Here is a 21,934-nt window from a genome sequence, read left to right as displayed (position 1 = left end):
GTTGGGGGTAATCATGTTGTCGTCCTTAACTACTCCATACCTGCATTGAATCAATAGAAGCATGATTTATTTTCTCAGAAATTGCGAATTTAATATCATTAATCTGCTGACGGACAAGACAAAACCAGATCCTTAATGAAGTTTGACTCGGTACTCGCCATTTTTGCATTCCTGGTCACATAACTACTGTTTCGAGTCTATGTTCTTCAAATAAGTAACAGAAAAAGTGAAAAGCAACAAGCTTTGTATTTTCAACATAGTCTTTATTTCCCAAGAATACAAAGTGAAAATGTAAAATTTAACTTACGGTATTGCGAATTAAATCCCAAATAATCCTACAATTACAGACACAAGTCTTAATAATTTAAAGTTCTTAATAAACTTTTGTGGAACTCAGAAAAAGTCCAAAGCTGAAAGTATTGGTGTGTTTGTGATGACCTGCATAATGCTGGCATGCCAACATTCTTTTATTGGATCACACTAATACAGTCTGAAAATATACCCTTTTGTTTGTATTTCACTATAAATCCAAGTCTTTATTTACAAGAATGTTATCAGAGCACTTTTGTATTTCCAGAGAAGAATCACTTGATTTGAATAATTTGAAGAAATAATATTCAGCCCAAATAAACTACTGGACAGGACAATAATACAAACTGATTGTGCTGAATGGCACGAATGAATAATCGTTCTAGTAACAATATTATATAGTCTTCCACTTGACCTCAGGACACAATTAACATTTTCTATATAAAAGAAAACAACAACAACAACAAAAACCCAAAAATTAACTAATGGAAAATATCTTTCTGGATGGTTTGTAATGCTTACGAAATAAAATCTTAGCTATAATTAGCAGTCTGTTGCAAAAATTATAATATGCAACATGGGTTAGGTTAGGTACTCCAGGAAAATTGTAGGTGAATTCCAATAACCTAGCTCCAGATCCAAATAAACATGTTTATTTCAGTTAATAATGATCCTGATATTAAACCCATACTAATAGAGAATATTTGAGCCTTGTATTATTTTTTTTACATAATAATATTTAAACAAAATCAGTAATTCGGGTCAAGTGGAAAATAAACTGATTTAGGACAATGTTAAGTCCAACATACAATGTTACATTACAATAGCATATAATGAAATATAAAAAATAGAAATAAGCTAACATACAAACAATACAGATTAAATATACATAATACTACCCAAATCTAGCAACCAACGTGTACCACTCTGCGCCATAGGCGCGAAATAAGCGACTCTCCTATCTGGCGATATACTGTCCAATTTTGGATATTATCCCTTCGCCGACCAACTAGGAGGTCACGTCTGTATTTTAAAGTTAATAAAATAGTTCCAAACATCAATTCCATTCCTTCATTTTTTTATGACTTTCTAAGGTCATTCTAATATATCGCTTGGTTGTTATTTAAACTAAGTTAAATTCTTCATAAAGAAAAAATGAATATATGTTTTTGCGTAACGTAAAGGCTACCAGAGATATGTGGGAGAAGTTCACGCCACTGTCGTAATGCAAAAATAAAAACCATTTTTCGTGATAGTTTATCAATCATCTTACTAAAACCTCTAAAGAACAAAGAATATATTATTTTTAAATAAATGGACTCTACTTAAAATGGACTCAGGGTGGTTGTGGTGGTGGTGTTTGCATACTTCTGGAATACATTTACTTTGTGTCTAACATAACAACCTAGATTTGTAAAAATGCATTTATAGGAAAGAAACGCACCAATATTGTTTCGAATGCTGTCTTGAATTATTTTTCAATGTAAACATTCTATCTTTGTAAGGGAGCCCAGGCAGCTCAGTTGGACTCGTAATCATAGGGTCGCAGGTTCGATACTCACATATGGCCAGCCCAGGTGGACTGACTCTGTGTCCTTGTGAAAGTTCCCATTTAATATACATGATATAGCCTAATAAACGCTGGAAGCGAAATTAGAAACCGACCAGCAGACTATCTATCGTTTATACTTTTGTGAGGATATAGAGAATTCATCGGATGTAGAGGATTTCAGCTTGCAAAATATGTTTTAGTACAGTCGTCAAAATGTTCTCGTACTTGCTACAAGCAAGCTTGTCGACGTAAAACGTCGCTAAATAATGCTTTGGATGCTTTATATCCGCTGTAAATCTTTTAGGTTTTACACAACAACAAATAAACAGTTTCCATTGCATTTGGGATAAAGTGGCGTCTTTGTTACAGAAGATATTACCAATCCATGTGATGTCTGAGGTAGCTCTGATGTAGGATAATATATGTACCTTTATGTTTCAAAGTCTGATGATGATGTTGTTAGGAATTATAGGGTAATTTACTAAATATTGAATATAAAACTAGAAAATAATAGCGGTGTATGGCTTATAAACATGGGCAACAAAAATTAAAATTGCATAAAATTTAGACAAATGTTGGTGAGCTTCCACAAACAATATAACAATGTAAGCGATTACAGATGGAGAATATATTTGTTTAGCAGGCAATTTATATTTGGACATTTTCAGTGATTTGGAATTAAAACTTGATTAGTTGATATAAATTATCGATAACAGATTACTTCAGGCTGATATTGATCTACTGACGTAATATTCTGTGTATGCGTATTCCACGTTGACTCGTCGCGCGCGCGCGCGCGCGTGTGTGTGTGTGTGTGTGTGATAGGGTGAGTCATGTAGTATTGTGGAGTTTATTCGGTATTAACATAGCTAAATGATTGATAAATGTTGGAATTCCAAAACTTCTTTTGCTACAGATCTTCTATGGTATCATAGGGGCGTTCTTTCTTTTTAATTCTTCCGATCTCGGGTAGAGAACGAGTAAGCATCCCTGAAGGCATACTTGTTTCTTGTCCTTCATCTCGGACAGAAGTCACTTTCGTCATCTAGTGAGTGATAAAAATATAATAACAGCATATGTATCTCTTACACATCATACAAAATTATGTTATGTGTTAACTATTTTGATACGTCGGTTCATATGTCTTACTTTAGGGAAACAAAAGAGCTATGATTGCATGTAAAAGTGAAACGAGGAAGAGAATTTTCTGTCAGGTTTTGTCTACTTTACGGTGTTAAATAATCTGCCAGGTTTTGTCTACTTTACGGTGTTAAATAATCTGCCAGGTTTTGTCTACTTTCCGGTGTTAAATGATCAGTCAGGTTTTGTCTACTTTCCGGTGTTAAATGATCAGTCAGGTTTTGTCTAATTTCCGGTATTAAATAATCTGCCAGGTTTTGTCTACTTTCCGGTGTTAAATAATCTGTCAGGTTGTCTACTTTCCGGTGTTAAATGTCTCGAAAATCAAAAGCGGTATTCTGATGCAATCTAACCATCCATAAATATATATATATATATATATATATATATATATATATATATATATATATATATATATATATATATATATATATATATATATATATATATATATATATATATATATCGCCCATATCGAATTAAAATAATGAAACATCACCTATGTCGAATTAATATATAGAAATATCGTCTATGTATAATTAAAATATAGAAACATAGAAACATCGCCTTTGTCAAATTCATTCACCTTCTTTGGAATATGTAAGCTTTAAAGTTATATCTTAGACTCAGTGACAATCAGTCTATCACCGAGTCTTCAATAGGGCTAATGAAATTTTAATATAGAAAACGAAGGAAGCAGTTTATCACTCCATAAAACAAAATATTTACGTTTACATTTTCAATATGTATGCATGAAGTTTACGAAAAACATGTAGAAAAATAACGACACGTAGATCTATGTACAAAGTTCTTACCTTGCGATGTAGGCGTTGCGGGGGTTCTGGTGTTATCTAAATAAGAAAGCATTTTCAAATTAAGATGGAGTGTGATTCAACATCTAAATCTCTAAAGCAATAAAAACCCATATATTTTCATTCTTATGTCGTTTTATAGACATAAACATAGCTTTTAATGTTCACGTACGTACTGCTATCATCGAATCCAATTCCTTTGCTTTTCTTCAAAATGCTTATGTTTTTGGCTATAGTATTTTATTGGTTATCCCTACATCAAGTTTCCATTGGTGGCATGGTTCATGCCGAATATTTACATTCGTAAACCTAATAATCATATACCCCTTCATGAATGCGTCAAAATGTCACACATATTTACAATCTATGTAATGCATACAGAAAAAGTTTATTTTTTAATTTCATTGAGATTTGATAAATCAAAATGTATTATAATTCCAAAAGACCAACCTCACGTTCCTCTGAAATATGTGACGTCTGAAAAAAGCAAAAGTTAGTTGATAAATCTTAACATGAATACTTACACAACCGGAAAAAGTTCTTAATATGTCGGATATGTGGCGTCACAGATCCAAATGACTAGAACGTTTGTATTACAGAGCAATAAAAAAAGCAATGAAAGATTTGATCCTTAATTACCGATTGCAATAAAGTGAAGAATTACTTCAGATTATCTTAAATTTCGGACTTTTTATTTATTTGTTTGCTTTCAAATATGTAGTAACAAGTAGATTGTACTTTGTTTACAATACCCACATATATTAACAATATCTTGTGCACAATGAATACTATATACGCACTAACCTATATAACACCATAATTCCTTTACGCACACAAATTTAAGTTCTATGTACTATATTAGAGCCGATGTTAAATTTGCATCAAAATCGATACAAATTCTAGCTTTCTGAAGAAAATGTATGTATTGCAATGAAGTATGGTAGGTCTTGTACGGGTAGTTCTTCTGTAAAATACTATAGTTCGTAATTTGATGATTTTATATTTTTATTTTGTTTTGACATTATTTAACCATCGACCAAGCACAAGCTGCTTCCTGCTTAAAAATAATTGCACGGACTTTACGTTAGCTGTAAGTAGAAGGCCTACCTACCTTCTGTAGAATTAAGCTGTCCGAGTAAACTCTGGCACGGTCCACTGGAGAAAAATATATCATTATATAGCATTTTTCAGAATGCGTTCTTATGCATTATATTCATAATTTTTGCGTGAACATACTTTTTTAAGTTTATTTTGGTTCATTTTACTATAATGTTGCGTGCCATATACAGAAACAATTTCTGTTTAAACTATTTCTTATCTTTAACTTAATAACTGATCATAAAATTTGACCATGAACGTACCGGTAGTTCTTGAAAGTGGTGGATCAAGTTGTACAATACTAGACGTTGATCTTGGCTCCTTCATTGAAATACCCAGGACATGTGTCTGAAAGAAATCATTATTTGTTCAAATATTATGTGATTCATTAGATTGGTATGGCGATCAAGTCCCATCTCTCTCTCTCTCTCTCTCTCTCTCTCTCTCTCTCTCTCTCTCTCTCTATATATATATATATATATATATATATATATATATATATACCAATTAGCATTACTTTATTACTTTTCGACGATTTTAGTAAAAAGTCAGTTTCGGAGCAATGATACACAAAATAATACAATTTAAAATAAAGCTCAATTTCATGGTAAATTTTGCATTTATTATTGATCTTCGTTACAATCAAAATAAGTTCTGACATTCTGCAACCACACATGATTCGTGATTATGTTGGTTTTGCTCTTTGTCTTGTGTCGGAAGGCTCACCCCTTGTCGTCTGGCTGGTAGAGTTTCAGATCTGTGAATATTATCCTGGCCTGAAAAAAATGTTAATCTTAAACGAGTATCTGGGTGGCTAAAAGAAATCAAGTTGTTAGGAAATATTTAAATTTATATATAGAAATGAGGGTTACAATGAATGGAAACCACTGAATCCCAAGAAAACAATAGAACTTTGTAATGGATTGGCTCCATACTATTTTAACAAACTATCGGTAAACCTTCCATTTCACAACAGAATTCAAGTTCAAGGATCAGTCTGCAACCCCCATTAATCTGGTATAGAATATTGCAATTTAAAAATAAAATGTAAATTCTTGGATATTCATGATACAGCTACCGACACAATACATGTCGTATGTGGGAACATTCTCACACAGTGACGTAAAACTAGGGAAAAGTTACTAAGTACATGTCGTATGTGGGAACATTCTCACATAGTGACGTAAAACTAAGGAAAAGTTACTAAATACATGTCGTATGTGGGAACATTCTCACATAGTGACGTAAAACTAGGGAAAAGTTACACAATACATGTCGAATATGGGAACATTATCACATAGTGACGTAAAACTAAGGAAAAGTTACTAAATACATGTCGTATGTGGGAACATTCTCACATAGTGACGTAAAACTAGGGAAAAGTTACTAAAAAGAAGAAATAGATTCTAAATTGAGTATACGGAAGAAGATTAACAAGGAAGTTAAACAGTTTTAATGGCTTAGCCTTAAAAATTACAATATAACTGTACTTCACCATGAAATCTACACTGATACTTTTCTATCGCATTTAAATATTATTCTACATGGTTTTTTTTTTCTTCACGAAAAATAAAAGTTACGTTTAATGTCCCATACATTCACCTTTTAGTCCTGATGGCGGCTTCGGCTTAACATAAATTTCCTCTAAAAAAGAGTGGAAAAGTTTAACACTCAGAATGGCAATTTATTTTCATATTTTGTCATGTCATTTTAAGTGAAAAGTTATTCATCGAACTTGACACATTCTGAAAGATAGGATTATGAAATAACTGACAATAGACAAGGAAACTGTAAATATGCAGTGAAATCTCTATTGAGAAATAATCTATTTTTTTATTATAGAAAGGGGGTGTCTCCAAGGAGAGGTGCTCTCAGATGATGTCCCAAATTTATATTGCATTGTGGAGAAGTACAAGAAAGTCTGACTATTATTATTATTATTATTATTATTATTTACTAAATGCTTTTTAAAATGGTACTAACAGCTGCCTCGCTAGGCGCTCAGCATTAAGAGGTTAGTGTTAGGACTGGTCAGCCTGTTGTCAGGATAATGTGATTGGGTGGGAGATCGTGCTTCAAGTCTGCGGCAGTGCTAGACATAACTATAAACTGCTGACATGGTAGCGATTTGACTGAAACATTGTTAAAGCTACGTTAAAAGTCCAAAATCAGTAAGCACACACATATTCATATTCATATTATTATTATTATTATTATTATTATCATCATTATCATCATCATTATCATCATTGCTTTAATCATCACTAGCATTAATGCTAGCATTTGTATATTTATATTTTTATATAAGCAGTTAGCATTCGTTATTAACAATCTTTGCTGAAGTATTCAGCAATATATTAACTTACCTTTATCACTACTCCAAAGAATCTTTAAAAAAAAAAAAATTATATCCTAGTATTCTGTGGGATAGTTATCATCGATGTGGGATAGTTATCCACGCCTAGCATTATGCAAACATTTTTGCAGACGAATCTTAGGATGAGGTAAAAGTTAAATATAATTCCTTTACATTTTGGAATGTTTGTTAAGATACGTTATTATGATTTTATTTACATTCATTTTTCTAATAGGATTCTGAATTTAAATGATGATAAGTGACACATAGAATCAAACATAACTTGATGGTTTTGGGCTTCAGTTTCAGTTTGTCTTTAATTAAAATATTTCCAGAATATTGGATCAGTTACTTTGCTATAACATCAAAACATGGAAAAATACTTGAAAGAGAAAGTCCTCTAAGCAAAGAAACTCTAAACTAAAAATGTAAATCATTTTTGATTCCACTTTTCCATTTTCTACGAATGTATTCATGCTAGTGTTAGTATATTCACCATGTAAATTTATTTATAAATTAGTGCATCGAAATTTAATAAAAAATTAAAATTAAAAATTAAAACAAAACAAAAACGAAAGAAACCGAACAACAACAAAAGCAAAAATTAAAAACAAACCTTCTGTAAACATATACAATTACATACTCTTCAGAATCGCAGAATTCAATTAGAAGATAGTCAATGATAAATTAGAGAATCAAGACGGCTTGAGATTTTCATATGGGGTAAGACAGACATTTTTCCCTAGTCCTGGTATGTCTGTGTACTGTTGTTATTGCCTTATTATATGATTATATACTGTACATCATCAGCATATTGCATAGTAATGATAGCCTAAGATTTATGAATACAAAACAAACTATCGCATAAACTAATTTCTGCATTGACTTGAATTGTTTAATCTTTTCAGTTATTAAGGATTACACATCTAATAATATTACGACTCTTAAACTATGTAACGGAAAAGAAGCGAAACCGGCAAGTTTAGTAAAATCAACAAATTATTTATTTCCGTAAAATACAAAGTGAAAATGTAAAAGACGCATGCAGTATTGTAAATTAAATCCTAAATAATCCTAAATATTCTATCGCAAATCAAAACGTATACAGTGCTCCAAATGAATTCTAATAGTCTTGAATGTCTTGATGTATCAGAATAATGTAATGCAGAATACTTTGAACTAGTCCTCAATAACCCCAAAGTAGTGTTTTAGTACAAAACGTCAATGGACACTTTTGTTATTTCAATGAACAGTTTAAACTAATAATTCCTTTCTAATTATAACCGAACACAGCTGTACACATTGATCATAGATTCCCAAAGACTGATATTACAATAGGAATGAATAATTGTTTACCAAATATGTTACATACATTTTTCACTTGACCTAGGAGACTATATAATTTCCTACACGAAAACCCAGGTTTTCAACTTAAATCCAAGTAAACATCTTAAAAAATGACAAACATCAGGTGGGCTAAACCTCTATCCTCAATCATGGACACAGGTCAAATAACCAATATAAATTAAATATGCATCAGACTAATAAGTATCTACATTTATACTCTGTGCTTATTTAAGGCTGAGACCTGTTAATAAGTATTTACTTTGTACACTATGTGTGTTTAGGCAGAGACCTACCGCTATGTATCAACTTGTATACACTATGCCTGTTTCAGATTGAGACCTACCGCTACGTATCTACTGTATAGACTATGCCTGTTTCAGATTGAGACCTACCGCTATATATCTACTTGTATTCACTATGCTTGTTTAGGCAGAGATTTATCGCTACGTATCTACTGATCTACTGTATACACTATGCATGTTTCAGATTGAGATCTACTGCTACGTATCTACTGTATACACTATGCATGTTTCAGATTGAGATCTATCGCCACGTATTTATTGTGTACACTATGCGTGTTTAGGCAGAGACGTACCGCTATGTATCTACTTGTATACACCATGCTTTTTCAGACTGAGACATGCTACAAAGTATGTACGTTTTGTACACTATGCTTTTTTAAGGCTTAGTCCTACAAATCGGTATATACTTTTGTACACTCTGTTTAAAGCTTTTAGGTTGAAATCTACAACTGTTTATCTACTTTTATACGCTATGTTTGTTTTAAGCTGAGACCCACTACTATGCATCGACTTTTCTTTGATATTATATGATAAATGTGTTGAAAGAAAAATATATTGCCTCATTACGAGTGCACCATATTATGACATAATATAATTGGGAATTTATAATTGTATTTATTACTGTTACAGTGATAAATGATCAATGAAATGAAACATGGTATGCTAGTTTTACAAAGTGGTAAGCAAAGTTTATTTACGGAAATTAAAATATGCGTGTCCTGAGTCTTCGATGAAGGGCTCAGCCTAATGGTGTAAATATATTTGTTTTAAACCTGATTATCGTGTTCAATAAACATTTCGCATTATTGTATGTCACAAATATGTTTTGAATAAAATCAGTGTCGTATGAATGACACAGAGCGACTGTTGAGATACGCAATACACGAATGGTAATGGTACCCAAAAGTCTAACACAGAGACACCATAAATTCATTGTGTGACGAAAATATAATGGTGTCATTCCAAAGACAAAATAAGAAATGTTGGTTGGAAATATTAAGACTATACCAATTCAAGATGGTCAAATCCTTCCTTTTGTGCTATCTGATGCGGTAGATATCCATATTTATTTTTTATCTTCAGTGCGTGTTTACCGCCTGGAAGTTTCAGAAGCTCCAAACAGAAGAGTCGCAGCCCATACTTGGCACCAAAATGTAAAAGAGTTGGCAGCTCAAGCTTTGATTTTGAATCTAAATAATAATAATAATAATAATAATAATAGCCAACGGGTTCTGATTTAGGCGATATAAATAAATAGACAAGACGTCAAGAGCGTAAAATTACAGTTACAGAGAGAATTTTCCGTCTCTAGGAAAAAACTGTTTTCTTCTTTATGACTATTTTTACAATTTTAGTACCAAAATATATATGTTTGCTTTTTTAAGCGGATGTATAGATATAATAGTGTATGCCACATTTATTTTATAATATAAAGGCTTTTTAGTAGCTATTCGCTCGGAAAATCAGAATCAAACATTACCTCCGTATCTCTCCCAGTTAAATTCTTCAGTGATATGGCTGACTGAGCTGGTATTTTCAGATAACAAATCCATCAGTTTTCTATCCAGATTCTCTCGGGTGGCGGGTACAATATGAAGACACTGACATAGAAGTTCGATGGGGCTGATGACGTTACGAAGAAACTCAGCAATTTGTTCCATCTTGGGTTCAATGTGAAGAACGTGCAGCACAGCTCTTCCGTAAGAGGTCTCATTGACAAACACCTCAATATTTTTATCACCAGGTTCTACAGCTAAAAACATGTAATGTGGATGGGGGTTAAAAAGTAGGATACTGTGAATTCACGTTTTTCGTGGATGATTCATTTCCGTGAATTTCGTGCGAACTGCAAACGATGAATTTAAAGACAAAAGATCAATGCTCTTTATGTGGAAACACGAAGATTATCTTTCCCTATTGATTCTTTTTTAAAAAAAAACTGACAGCAATGTCATTTAAGGAAAACCTTGAAAATTTATACCACGAAAGTAAATGCATTCACAATTTTTCATTTTCAAATCCACATGGTTGTGGATAATTGTGAGAAGTTTGAAAGTTTAATTCATTTCAATTTCAGTATATTAATCTCTGCTGACCTTTACGACTTGAAACTTTTCATTTAACTGAATCATTTATATGTACGATTAGGATGTTCAAGTGTTTTTACAGTATGGAAAGATGAAAAGTAAGGAACGGATTCAAAAGTTCAGAAACTGGCCATCTCTCTAAAAACTCAGCAATTAATTTCAGTCAATGAATCTACACTAAGTTGTACTTTTAAACTAAAGTACCCCCAATAGAGAAGATGTAGGTCATAGGATTCAAGCGTTCTGCCGTTGTTTTCCGATCGTCCCACTTCTGAATGACCTTGACTTTTACGTCATCATCAACCGGCTTGGTGAAGATTAGGATGACTTGCTGATGTGACTGTGGGATAAAATTATGCTAATAAATTTTCTAAGAAACATTTATCGACTATATGATTAAAAAATTCTGCCCAAGTGCAGTTAAGCTATGTATCAGAAAAAGAAACATCATTCTTATTCAGACTGGAATGATGACAATTGTTCTGCCGTTACCATAAAACAATTGAAAAGTAAAATTCAACAACAATACGCAATATTTGGCTCATGTAGTAGGAAACCCGAAAATGACAGATGTTACCAATAGTTTTCTTAAAGCTGAAGTTAACAAAATAAAGTTAAAATTGTGAAATAGTTGTGCTTCAATGTGCTATCAGGAACTGTAATAGATTCATGGATATCAGCTGGTATTGAATATACGAATTCAGAATAATTGAGGTGCATAAAACGATACAATTAGATTTAAACTGTATCTATCTGAAGACAAAATATTGATAAAAATAGGCCATATTTTGCAATGTTTCAGATATATGATAATCATAAGTTTACAATATTTATAAACTACATGCGTTATCTTTGTAAGACATATTAAAAAATCTAATTGTCTGTTCCGTCAGACAGTCCTATGCTAAATATAAATCATATGCTACCTTCACACCATCGCGCGTCCAGACTCGAAATTTTTGCAGAATGGGATCTGATTTACATTTCTTTTCTAGCTTTTCTATAATATCCATAATATCTATGATGATTGGAGTGAAGCCGCTTTCAGTCTTAAATTCAATTATTGTCCATTTGTCAAAGTCCATAATCCTGGATGACAAAAGCGTAGCAATTTCAGCCAATGTCATTTCCACACAAAATATAATGGCGATGGAAAAATCTGGATTGTGAAACAACACATTTAAGTCAGGATGTCTTCCAGACCGAATCAAATCACACAACTCTGGTGTAAGTAGCAGCATGGACACACCTGAATTGGGTATCTTTGTTGCATTTGCACTTTGCAGTTTATGGAGATTGAACTCTACTTTATATCTCTTCCCCGCAAAGATGTCTTTAGTTCGATGGGCAAATTCCTCTCCATCCTGTTGATAGAAGATGTTGTGGACAAGATCCCCTGACATCGCTATGTACGAGTGCAAATCTGTAATACAAGTGTGGGGTAAAATTTCATTGTGAAGTTTACCACTGCAACTTTCATGATACAAAGAAAACTATGAAAAACTTCTTATGTAAGATAACACAGCGAGAAAGACGTTTTGTCTTGATACAAGAAGCGTTTGATTACACTTTTTATTTTAACTTTCGGTTACTATTACCCAAGTAAAGAAGTTGTGTGGCTAATGTTTAGTTTAATTTTACCTTCTGGGATAAAAATAAGCCTACTGAATTGTCCCTTATCCCAACATATATTTGATTCCTAATATTGTAAATAAAATTATTCGGGTATCCTTCTCTTTTGATATTGTGAAATATGCACGAGTTCTTTTATGAAATATGCACGAGTTCATTGTGAAATATGAAATATGCACGAGTTCTTTTACGAAATATGCACGAGTTCTTATGGATATCCCGGGCCTTATAGTAAGAATAACATTATCGCAGACTCCCGATGTAATGTGTAAGAAAAATCGAAAGAACATCAGCTGTATGTAACTACTATGTTTTTCAAAGATTTGAGATAATTTATTTATCTTATGTGAGAAATAATGTCTCGTGTGTGCTGTTTAACTATCACCATGTATTGATACACAATATATTAGGCTCATTTTCTTTTACATAACAATAAATAGTAATTATTATACTCATTGATGAGCATGAATGACACGGTAAGTTTATTGTCTCATTCAAATGTGATATATTGGGAAGGCTTAGTTTTCCATTAGCGAAACATCACCATAAACGGATCTGACATTTACATCACGGCAACCGCTCCGGTGGCATAGTGGTTAGAACGTCTGCCTCGGATGCAGGAGGTCGCTGGTTCAAACCCCGGCCGGGTCATACCAAAGACTTATATAAATGGAACGAATAGCTACCTCGCTAGGCGCTCAGCCTTAAGAGGTTAGTGTTAGGACTGGTCGGTCAGGCTTATCTGACTGGGTGGAACATCATGCTACATGTCTGCGGCATGACGCCCCAGTGCTAGGCATCACTACAAACTGCCACACTGCAGCCATTGTAGCGATATGACTGAAAAATTGTTAAAGCTACGTTAAAAATCCAAATCACACACACACACACACACACACACACACGCACACCAAGGCACAGCAGTTAAAGTATGATAAACGAAAGGTAAAGTATGTCACCCTTTTAGACGCATGCAAATCAATTGTGTACGAAGTATAATAAATGAACAACCATGCTAGTACTTTCGGTACGATCTCAAACTCTTTTTGTTTTCACATTAGATCGCTTCTTTTTGCGCGTAACAGTTAAAAACAATATATAAATGTGTGTCTAGCGTAAGACGTTTGCAAGGTGTTTTTTTTATAAATGTGTTTCAACACAATGTTTTCACCACTCAGGTAATGAGAAACTGACACAAAGAACCAACAACATTGCGGCAAGACGCAGTAAAGACCCGGAAGTGACTCGATTGTAGGTTTGCCGCCCTGACTTAATAGTCTACTTGAAATTTGTCGAAGGCAACAGCTTAAGAAGAATATAGGCCACGTGGAACATGGGAGAGAACATTGTATGTTTTCATACTATATTTAAAACATAAAACTTGTGTTTTGAGGTAAATGAGTTTTTTCTTTGGTGCGGAAAAATATTACACTGTGAAACATCGGAAGTCTTGTGAAATTCAGACACATACAACGTCACAAAGAGCTGGACACGAGATATCATTCATACGATGTGGAAAAATTTCAGTCCCATAATTTTAATGAAAAGAGTTGGCTATTTAATTCATGAAATGTGCTTCTTATTGTTGTTGTTGCTACATTATATCATTTTTCCAGTTAAGGCAATAGTGACCCTTTTATGAACCTTTAAAGTAACTGCATTATATTTGATGCGTGGACTAATAAGTATGGTTTGAAATTTAGCAGATGACTTCCTTATATGTACCTGGATTTTGTCGTCTTCTTTTCCGTGTTTAGATAACTGTCGCGTTGAATGAGTACCTCAGTATTGTATTTAAGGGCTGTTGGCATTACAAAATTTAGTACCGGTGGGTGGGGGATGGAATTCTGAGCATGAGGAAATGGCTAATACTTATAGTAACAGTTATGTCACATTACTTTGAATTAAGCATCTTGCAACATTTAAACAGTGAATATTTTAAATAATAGCTTATAATTAAATATAATCAATAGATTTTTGTCCACAGACTTTGATGCATTGTACAACAATATGGAGTCTATATGTGTTGAAATGTAGGTAGATGTCGCTGACACGTATGAATAATCCATTTAGTGGCAATGGGCTGTTTTTCTATACCTACCGTTTGCAAGCAAATGGATTTTCGTCAGTCCTGAACAACACTGACAGTAGTTCCTACAAAATTTAGGGAGGTCTATACTGTCCAGAAACAGCATTTTATTATGAAGACAAAGACACGGCTGTCCATGTATTTTGGTAAAAATAATGACAGAAAGTCACAAACATTATGATGATCCCCAAATTTAACAGTGTGGAGTATTTTCATATTTTCTACTCACAAGTCTTTCGTTCGACCGCAGCTGTACCTTCAATACGGAAAGGCTGATCATGGGTATACGTGTTTTATGACCGCCAGTAGTAGGACCGTATTGAATGGAAGAAAAAAAATATGGCACCCGCCATCACATGGCATCGTGCTATTTGCCACATGCATTGTACGCAAGGACCGATGTATATGAAAAATGTAACGCACATTTGCATCTTGCATAGTCTCCATGTCACACGATAATTACAATGCAACAGCTCAATACTGTCTCAATGCTGTGGTCCATTGCGCGTGAAATACAATTTCAAATTGCCTATTTTAGATGATATTAATATATTTCAGCAAATCAGATTGCACCTGCACGTTTAAACGACAGTTGTTTAAGTTAAAATATTTTAACTTTTCACTTTTTACATAATGTGCGTGACATTTGGCGATATCACACCCACCCACCCCGTTAAGTCTATTCGAATTAACGATAGCCTTGAAGACTAATTACTTATTCGTAAATCGGGCATGATACACCATTCAGTCAGCATGGGGGATGTTTGGCTTTTTTATCTAAACAAATGTGATTGTCCCTAAACATGTTAAATTCATTGCTTTCAGAAATGTACACGCGCCATTGATGTAATTTTTAAGTAACAAAATATGTTAAAACATGTTCAAAGCTCGTGGCATCTTATTTCTCAGCTACAGGATAATCTTATTCTAAATCTGACAATTCCCGATACATAATCTTCATTTCAAATGAACCGAGGGCAAAAATAACGATTCTGAATTGATGGCTATGTTTACCTTGCCTAATAATGCGATCTGTCTTCCACTCGATATTCCTATTCCTTGTATATGACGAGAAATCCAAAATAGTAAATCTAAGCTTAAGACACTTTTAATGGAGTCTGCGAGAGGATTATATAGTCCGTGAAACCTGAGGTAAGTCTTCGCATACCTACAATGAACATGTGATCAGAAGCTTGTCACTCCCTGCTTGTAATGCTATTTCTAGTCTTGATGGCCTCACATTCTTCAAATCAGGAAGACGTTACTGCTCGGAATTATTTTCAGTTCATAGGCAAGCTTTGTCAACGAAGATGCGGCCTTCTTACCGCATAGATAGAATGACAAATAAAAAACTGATCTTCATTTTTCATCACGCATTGTAAAATAACTTCTACGCTTTCAGGGAGATTGATTACAGTTGATGTCTGATTGCATTATGTAGGAAAGAGTCAGGTATCACTTTTGCATGCAACCATTTTCTCTGTGACCCTTGTATTATAGTTAAGAAATTTGACGAGGGTATTTATTGTTAGGGAAGGTTATCGTCACAAGTAAAATGATATCACTGTCATCAGTTTTTCATTCTCCATTAATTACATTCAGTTATTGCTTTTCTAACACTGTTGCATATGAAGTTATACAACTTTAATGGTAAATTTATACTTAGAAATAATTCTCAGCTCGAGGAAAAGTAAGTCACAGTGACCTATGTTTTTGCTCTAATGACTGAACGAGGTTTGTGGATCATGCAAGAACAGAGCTAGCTAGACAGAATCTACGGGAAATTCTTGGTTTTCTTTCATAAGCTAAAATTATACCATAACTGTCTTTGCATAGGCTCAGTTCAGATATTGGATGCAGTGTATCCTGCTATTTTAAATACTAATCTACCTGTATTATTTTCATTCCAGTCTTCCTATATCACAATACAACTAAGTAATAGAAAAGTGTGAAACCAATAAATTTAGTCAAATTCAACATTTAATTTATTTCCCAAGAATACAAAGTGAAAATTTAACAAGAACTTTACAGCATTGTGAAATAAATCTAAAATAGTCCGATAAATTCTCTCCAAAAGTATGGAGTATTCAGAATGAATTCCAGTGGTGTTCCGAATGAATTACAATCTTGAATGTGCTGCTGTACCAATAACATGGAATAGTGTTGATGTGCTAACAGTCCTCACATCAATATAATCCAAAATGCCTCTAAATCCTATTGTCCGTTTCATGTTTAGCGAAGTATATGTTTTCATAATTGTCAAAAGTGTAGTTAAACCTTTGCTATATATACAAATTTGATTTGTATTGGAAATTTGTAAATTAATTTTAAAGTTATTTCGAAATGAATGTAATGTTTTCAAGGATTTCATGGGTCTTATTGATGATGTTCGAATATTTTTGATGGGTGATAAAAAGTAATAAGGTAATGAAAATAATGTTAATTTAAAAGTATATAGGTTAAAAACAACAATGAAGAAATGTAACAAAAACAATAAAATTAATAAAAAGTGACAAGTAATGAAATTAATGATGATAATAAAAGTAACAAGGAATTGAAAATAATAAATTTAATTAAAAAATTCCATGTTGATGTTAATAAAATTGACATGGTAATGAAAATAATAGAGTTGATTAGAAAGATTAATTAATGCTAACAAATGTGACAGGTTAATGAAATTGATAATGATAATAACAATTAAAAAAGGTTAATTACAAATGTTTCAGCATAATTTTAATACAAAGTAAGTTGATAATTAAAATATGAATGTTAACTCAAGGTATGGGGAGATTAATAATAAAAAGTAATAAGGTAATGAAAATAACTTTCTAAATGCTAGAATTTAACGTTAATACCAAAGAGCATGGTAATGAAGTTAATAGTGCTTTTTTTATCAATCTCCGGGGTACCTGTAAATACCCATCAATATATTTGTTACCATATTGCTTTTTCTTGCCATCAAAAACATTTAGAAATAATCGAATTGACCCATTAAAAGCATTTAAAATAAATTTTATGTTCACTTTCATAATAACTTTAAAATTAACTTTAAAATTTCCTCAAGAAATCGAAACTTTATATGATATTTATCACCTCTCATAAACATTAAACGTCATTGAGTTGAAAAATTAAACTTAGAAAATTGAATCTCATTCGAGTAGTTCTCCCATATATACACTACTCTTATACCTCTATAACAGTCTATAAATTCATTTTTGCATCACAAAATCTGATTTCCTAGCGCACGGTTTCATGTTTATCTGGATTTTTTAAAATCTCAATGTCATGTACGAGCCTTTCAGAGATGTAGTGTCTATATAACAGCCGTTTTGAAAAAATCGCAAGATGTTAACAAATTTTAAGAATTGAATGAAATATACCGATTTATGTTATTCTTGGCGAAATCTAACCTATATTAAGAACTGGTCAATAGACATACATACATACATACATACATACATACATACATACATACATACATACATACATACATTTCAAAGCAATGTAATTTTGTATACTAGGAATTTGATACTTTTCAGAAAATTCAGTTTGACCTGACTCTTTTCATAAACACCTAATAATAGAAACACTGTTTCTATTTATGACTTAGTTTCTGACCTTGATTCAGAAATCACTGAGACAAGTAAACAACTTTCTATTTTTATTTTATTCTCGGAGTAAACTGATTGGTTTTTATCAAGGTCATACTGGGAGTATGTGACTTTAGATTGTAAACAGCATGTATTTCGCAAATCTGGGTTTTCCGAAATTGCGCATTAGTTAGATATAATAGTGGTGTTTAGAGAGATATTTCTGAGTTGGTCTTGTACACTGGAAAGTGTGTGTTTTTGACCAGTTTGGAGTTATATTTTAATTTTTATTCAAATTATTTGGTATCTAAAAGATTAATTCTTTCTCCTGGAAATATTTGAGTGCTCATACAGAATTCTTAGACAAAGACATTTCTTTAAATAAATTTTATTTGGAAATACAAACGCCAGAATATTGTTTGTGAATCAGCAAAGAACTGTACACACATCTGTACTTTAAAGGATATAGCATACGTCATCACCTTCCATTTTGGATTTTTCGCCGGGACTCGAGCTTGAATTCCTTAGAACATTTCATTACTAGGACTTATAAACTTCGTGGATTATTCTTGGATTATTTTTGGATTTGATTCTTAAAACCGTAAGTTCTTATTTGTTCATTTTTAGTGTTTTTCCAGGGAAACAAATTATTTGTTAAATTTTTCACAGCTTGCTTTCACTCTTTCTTTTGTTACTGTTTATTAGAGCCTAAACACGTAACATAAGAATGTATGTATGTATGTATGTATGTATGTATGTATGTATGTATCGGGCACACATAAATACATACATTTCTCTTCATGACAAGTGCCAAAGGTAGAACCCTAATGTTACAACTTCCCGTTAAGACAGTTTAATGGGGCTCAGCAACTTAGCTTATTAGCAGAGGTTTCTTCTGCGGTATTTCGTAATAGCCCGATATAAGCAATGAAGATGAAAATCATTTAGGTCGGAGGAATTAGCAAAACCTGATTTATTGCAGACAATAGAAAGAATAAATAATTTAATAATAACTTTAATGTGTTAGATTATAAAATGTACAAATAGTACAAAGTAGTATGATAATTCAAAAAGACAAAACTAAGGATGAAATATAGTTAAAAAAGTGTCAGTTTCAAAACCTTTCATTGCTAATTGACAAGAAGCTTATTTCCACAGATTTTTTTTTTCTGGCAAGAAAACACAGCGTTTAAAAGGAAACTATTAAAAGAACAAATTAAGATATATGCATCTGCAAAGTATCTAAATAAACTGGACATTTATTGCTGGCAGTGTTACTGAGTAAAGAAGCATAATATATGAATTAATCGAGACATTGAACTAAATCAACGCTGTTATATGAATTAATCGAGACATAGCCCATTTCATACCGAATTTGACAGAGTTGCTCCCTAATTATACGAATAACCTTCCCAGTTACTTTATATCCAGCCAATCAAACGCTGGTGGGCACATGTACAAAACAAAATGTCGTCCGTTATTATTTAGAAATATTTCAGAAATAAAATTAATTAAATGATTGAAATTTATATGTAAATTATCCACAGACTTTCAAAAACAAATATGATAAACTCATATGAAACGCATTTTATTATAGTGACGTTTCGGATGCAGAGAAATAGTTTGAACAATTTGCTCTTTGATTGTCAGGATTAAATTTGTTTTCTTCGACACCATTTCCTTACTTACATGTACATGTCCAGATGTAAACAGCTCAAAGCTACTCTCTTGTATGGGTTTGAAATCCGCCCTGGTTTCCAGAAAATAAGACAGGATGGTTCCAATATTAAATTTCGTCAATATCTGCGGCAGCATCGCTGTTGAATATGCATTTTTCAACTCGATAAACGATGTTGAAGTAGTTAAAGAAGTTGATGCAGATGCTGAAGCGTCTGCCATATTTTACCCACCACCTATTACGGTCAGCTGACCACCCGCCACGTGATCAAAATTCCGATCAAATTACGAAGTTCACCTAAGTCTGCATGAAATTGGCTATTGAACTAAATCAAAGCTGTTAAATGAATTACTCGAGACCTAGAGCTAATTTACTCTCGTTCTGTCGAACGATTTCTAAACATGTATTATCGATTGGATTCTCAATACAGGATTGAAAACTATGACATGCCCTAGTGTAATACATTTCGTATTACCATTATATAAAACATGGATGCCTTTTTAATTTAGAAACGTTAATATGACTTATAAAGATACAAAAAATTGCTTTCATACCATTAGTACTCATTCTTACCGTTCTTCTAATGTTACATTTTTGGGGGAGCTTTCAAAGAACACAAAAGCTTCAGCGTGTTCATATAAGAAATAATATATTGTGATTGGTTGCGTACACGCAATTTCTACCTTCGCAAGGAAAAGAGTAAAACAGTTTTTGAGACGATATGTTCTTCTAATATAGAGAATCAAAGAAATTACTTTTTAAAAGTAATATTTAAAACTTTCTCAAACCATGTACACTTCGGATATTAGAAGTAAAACGAACCTTATACTGCTGAGGCTAGGCGCACTTAATACTTGAAATCATAGTTTCGGGTTTAAAAACTTTTTTTCAGGGGATTTTGGAACGATGGCAGCTGTTTTGATGATCAGAAGGCCTGTAGACTGCTTGGAATTTAGCCTCTAAAGTTTCCAGATGCAGAAGAATATAGGTGCTTCTATGCACAACGGATTTGATTTTATAATGATATTGGCAAATATTGTAGATGATACTTTATATTGTACACATAATTAAAAAATTACTCACGGGAGAGCAAATATGTGTAGCATATTAATAGCAAAGAAGTGAAACAGGTTTAGGGGTTAACATCCTGCAACAATATGTTACATAATAAGTTGAATTCAGACTCAAGAAATCGCTACTAACGATACAACCAGACGCATTAGACATTCACCATTATTTTGGTATTGATCTATCGTACGTGGACAATACGCATTTATTTTTGTGGTTAAATTTTTCAAGATTGATGAATATTGCGGTTCTTTACTTTCTGTCCTGGCCATCTAACATGTTATAGTGTCGTTCGTTTTTCACAGTCTTGTCGACTCAGTGAGCCGAGATGTTTCAGGTGGAGAGTTCTGTCCTCTTGTAGAAAGTATGCTTAGTTGTCGCCTTTCGTTTCCCCTGGTATCAGTTACTGGGGTAATCTAGTCAGTGATAAAAACAGAATACTAGAATACAGTCTATGAAACCTAAAAGTGTGTTGTTGATACGATTATTTGTTTTTATTTTATAAATTATTTTATGAACAGTTTAATGATATCATGATTAGTAATAATGAAACATCCATACGTGAGAGAACGTAATTTCCTCGATAAGAAATGCTTATGTATACATCTTCTATCTTTTTTAGGGGGAACTGCGGTAGCTTAGTTGGTAGAATGTCATTCTAGTAATCCAAGGGTCGTAGGTTCGAAGACTACCCATCCCAGCAGCTTGGGCCAGTCGCCCTAGTGTGTCCATCGGAAATGAACTTAGCTCCCATTTACTCGATATGACATACTAAATAATGTGTTAAAAGTGCCTCTGAAACCAACATAACAAATAAGCTATTTACAGATATATAGCCATTAATACAGTCTTCGAGAGTTGGATGGCTTGTATC

At 32.9% G+C, this 21,934-nt stretch overlaps 2 protein-coding genes across 5 annotated transcripts in view; both read right to left on the bottom strand.

Annotated features, from left to right (window-relative positions):
- Positions 1-242: 242 nt before the first annotated feature.
- Positions 243-21,455, bottom strand: LOC149805873 (phosphoinositide 3-kinase adapter protein 1-like). 4 transcript variants are annotated; one of them, XM_089950603.1, is made up of 13 exons: positions 21,317-21,455; positions 11,930-12,426; positions 11,208-11,343; positions 10,397-10,669; positions 9,925-10,106; positions 7,278-7,299; positions 6,514-6,555; positions 5,638-5,687; positions 5,175-5,259; positions 4,925-4,968; positions 4,264-4,290; positions 3,817-3,852; positions 243-2,906 (listed from the first exon to the last, which is right to left on the bottom strand). In XM_089950603.1, the coding sequence occupies exons 1-13, from the start codon at positions 21,330-21,332 to the stop codon at positions 2,772-2,774; spliced, it is 1,545 nt and encodes a 514-aa protein (XP_089806729.1). In that variant the 5' UTR covers positions 21,333-21,455; the 3' UTR covers positions 243-2,771. The 4 variants fall into 4 exon arrangements, with proteins under 4 accessions (XP_089806729.1, XP_089806730.1, XP_089806731.1 ...); XM_089950604.1 differs by lacking the exon at positions 21,317-21,455 and adding an exon at positions 15,739-15,948; XM_089950605.1 differs by lacking the exon at positions 6,514-6,555.
- The window catches only part of LOC149805872 (uncharacterized), a 31,682-nt gene continuing 29,061 nt past the window's right edge, over positions 19,314-21,934 (bottom strand). The window contains exon 8 of the mRNA XM_089950607.1: positions 19,314-21,476. Within this exon, the coding sequence (XP_089806733.1) occupies positions 21,360-21,476 (117 nt within the window). The 3' untranslated portion in view covers positions 19,314-21,359. The remainder of the gene's footprint in view (positions 21,477-21,934) is intronic.

This window comes from Sinohyriopsis cumingii, chromosome 2 (genome assembly GCF_028554795.1).
Source record: "Sinohyriopsis cumingii isolate HCF-2022 chromosome 2, ASM2855479v2, whole genome shotgun sequence".
In the NCBI taxonomy this organism is placed as follows: Eukaryota; Metazoa; Mollusca; class Bivalvia; order Unionida; family Unionidae; genus Sinohyriopsis; species Sinohyriopsis cumingii.
The sequence above is the reverse complement of the archived record's forward strand: the minus strand, read 5'-3'. Positions and strand labels throughout refer to the sequence as shown.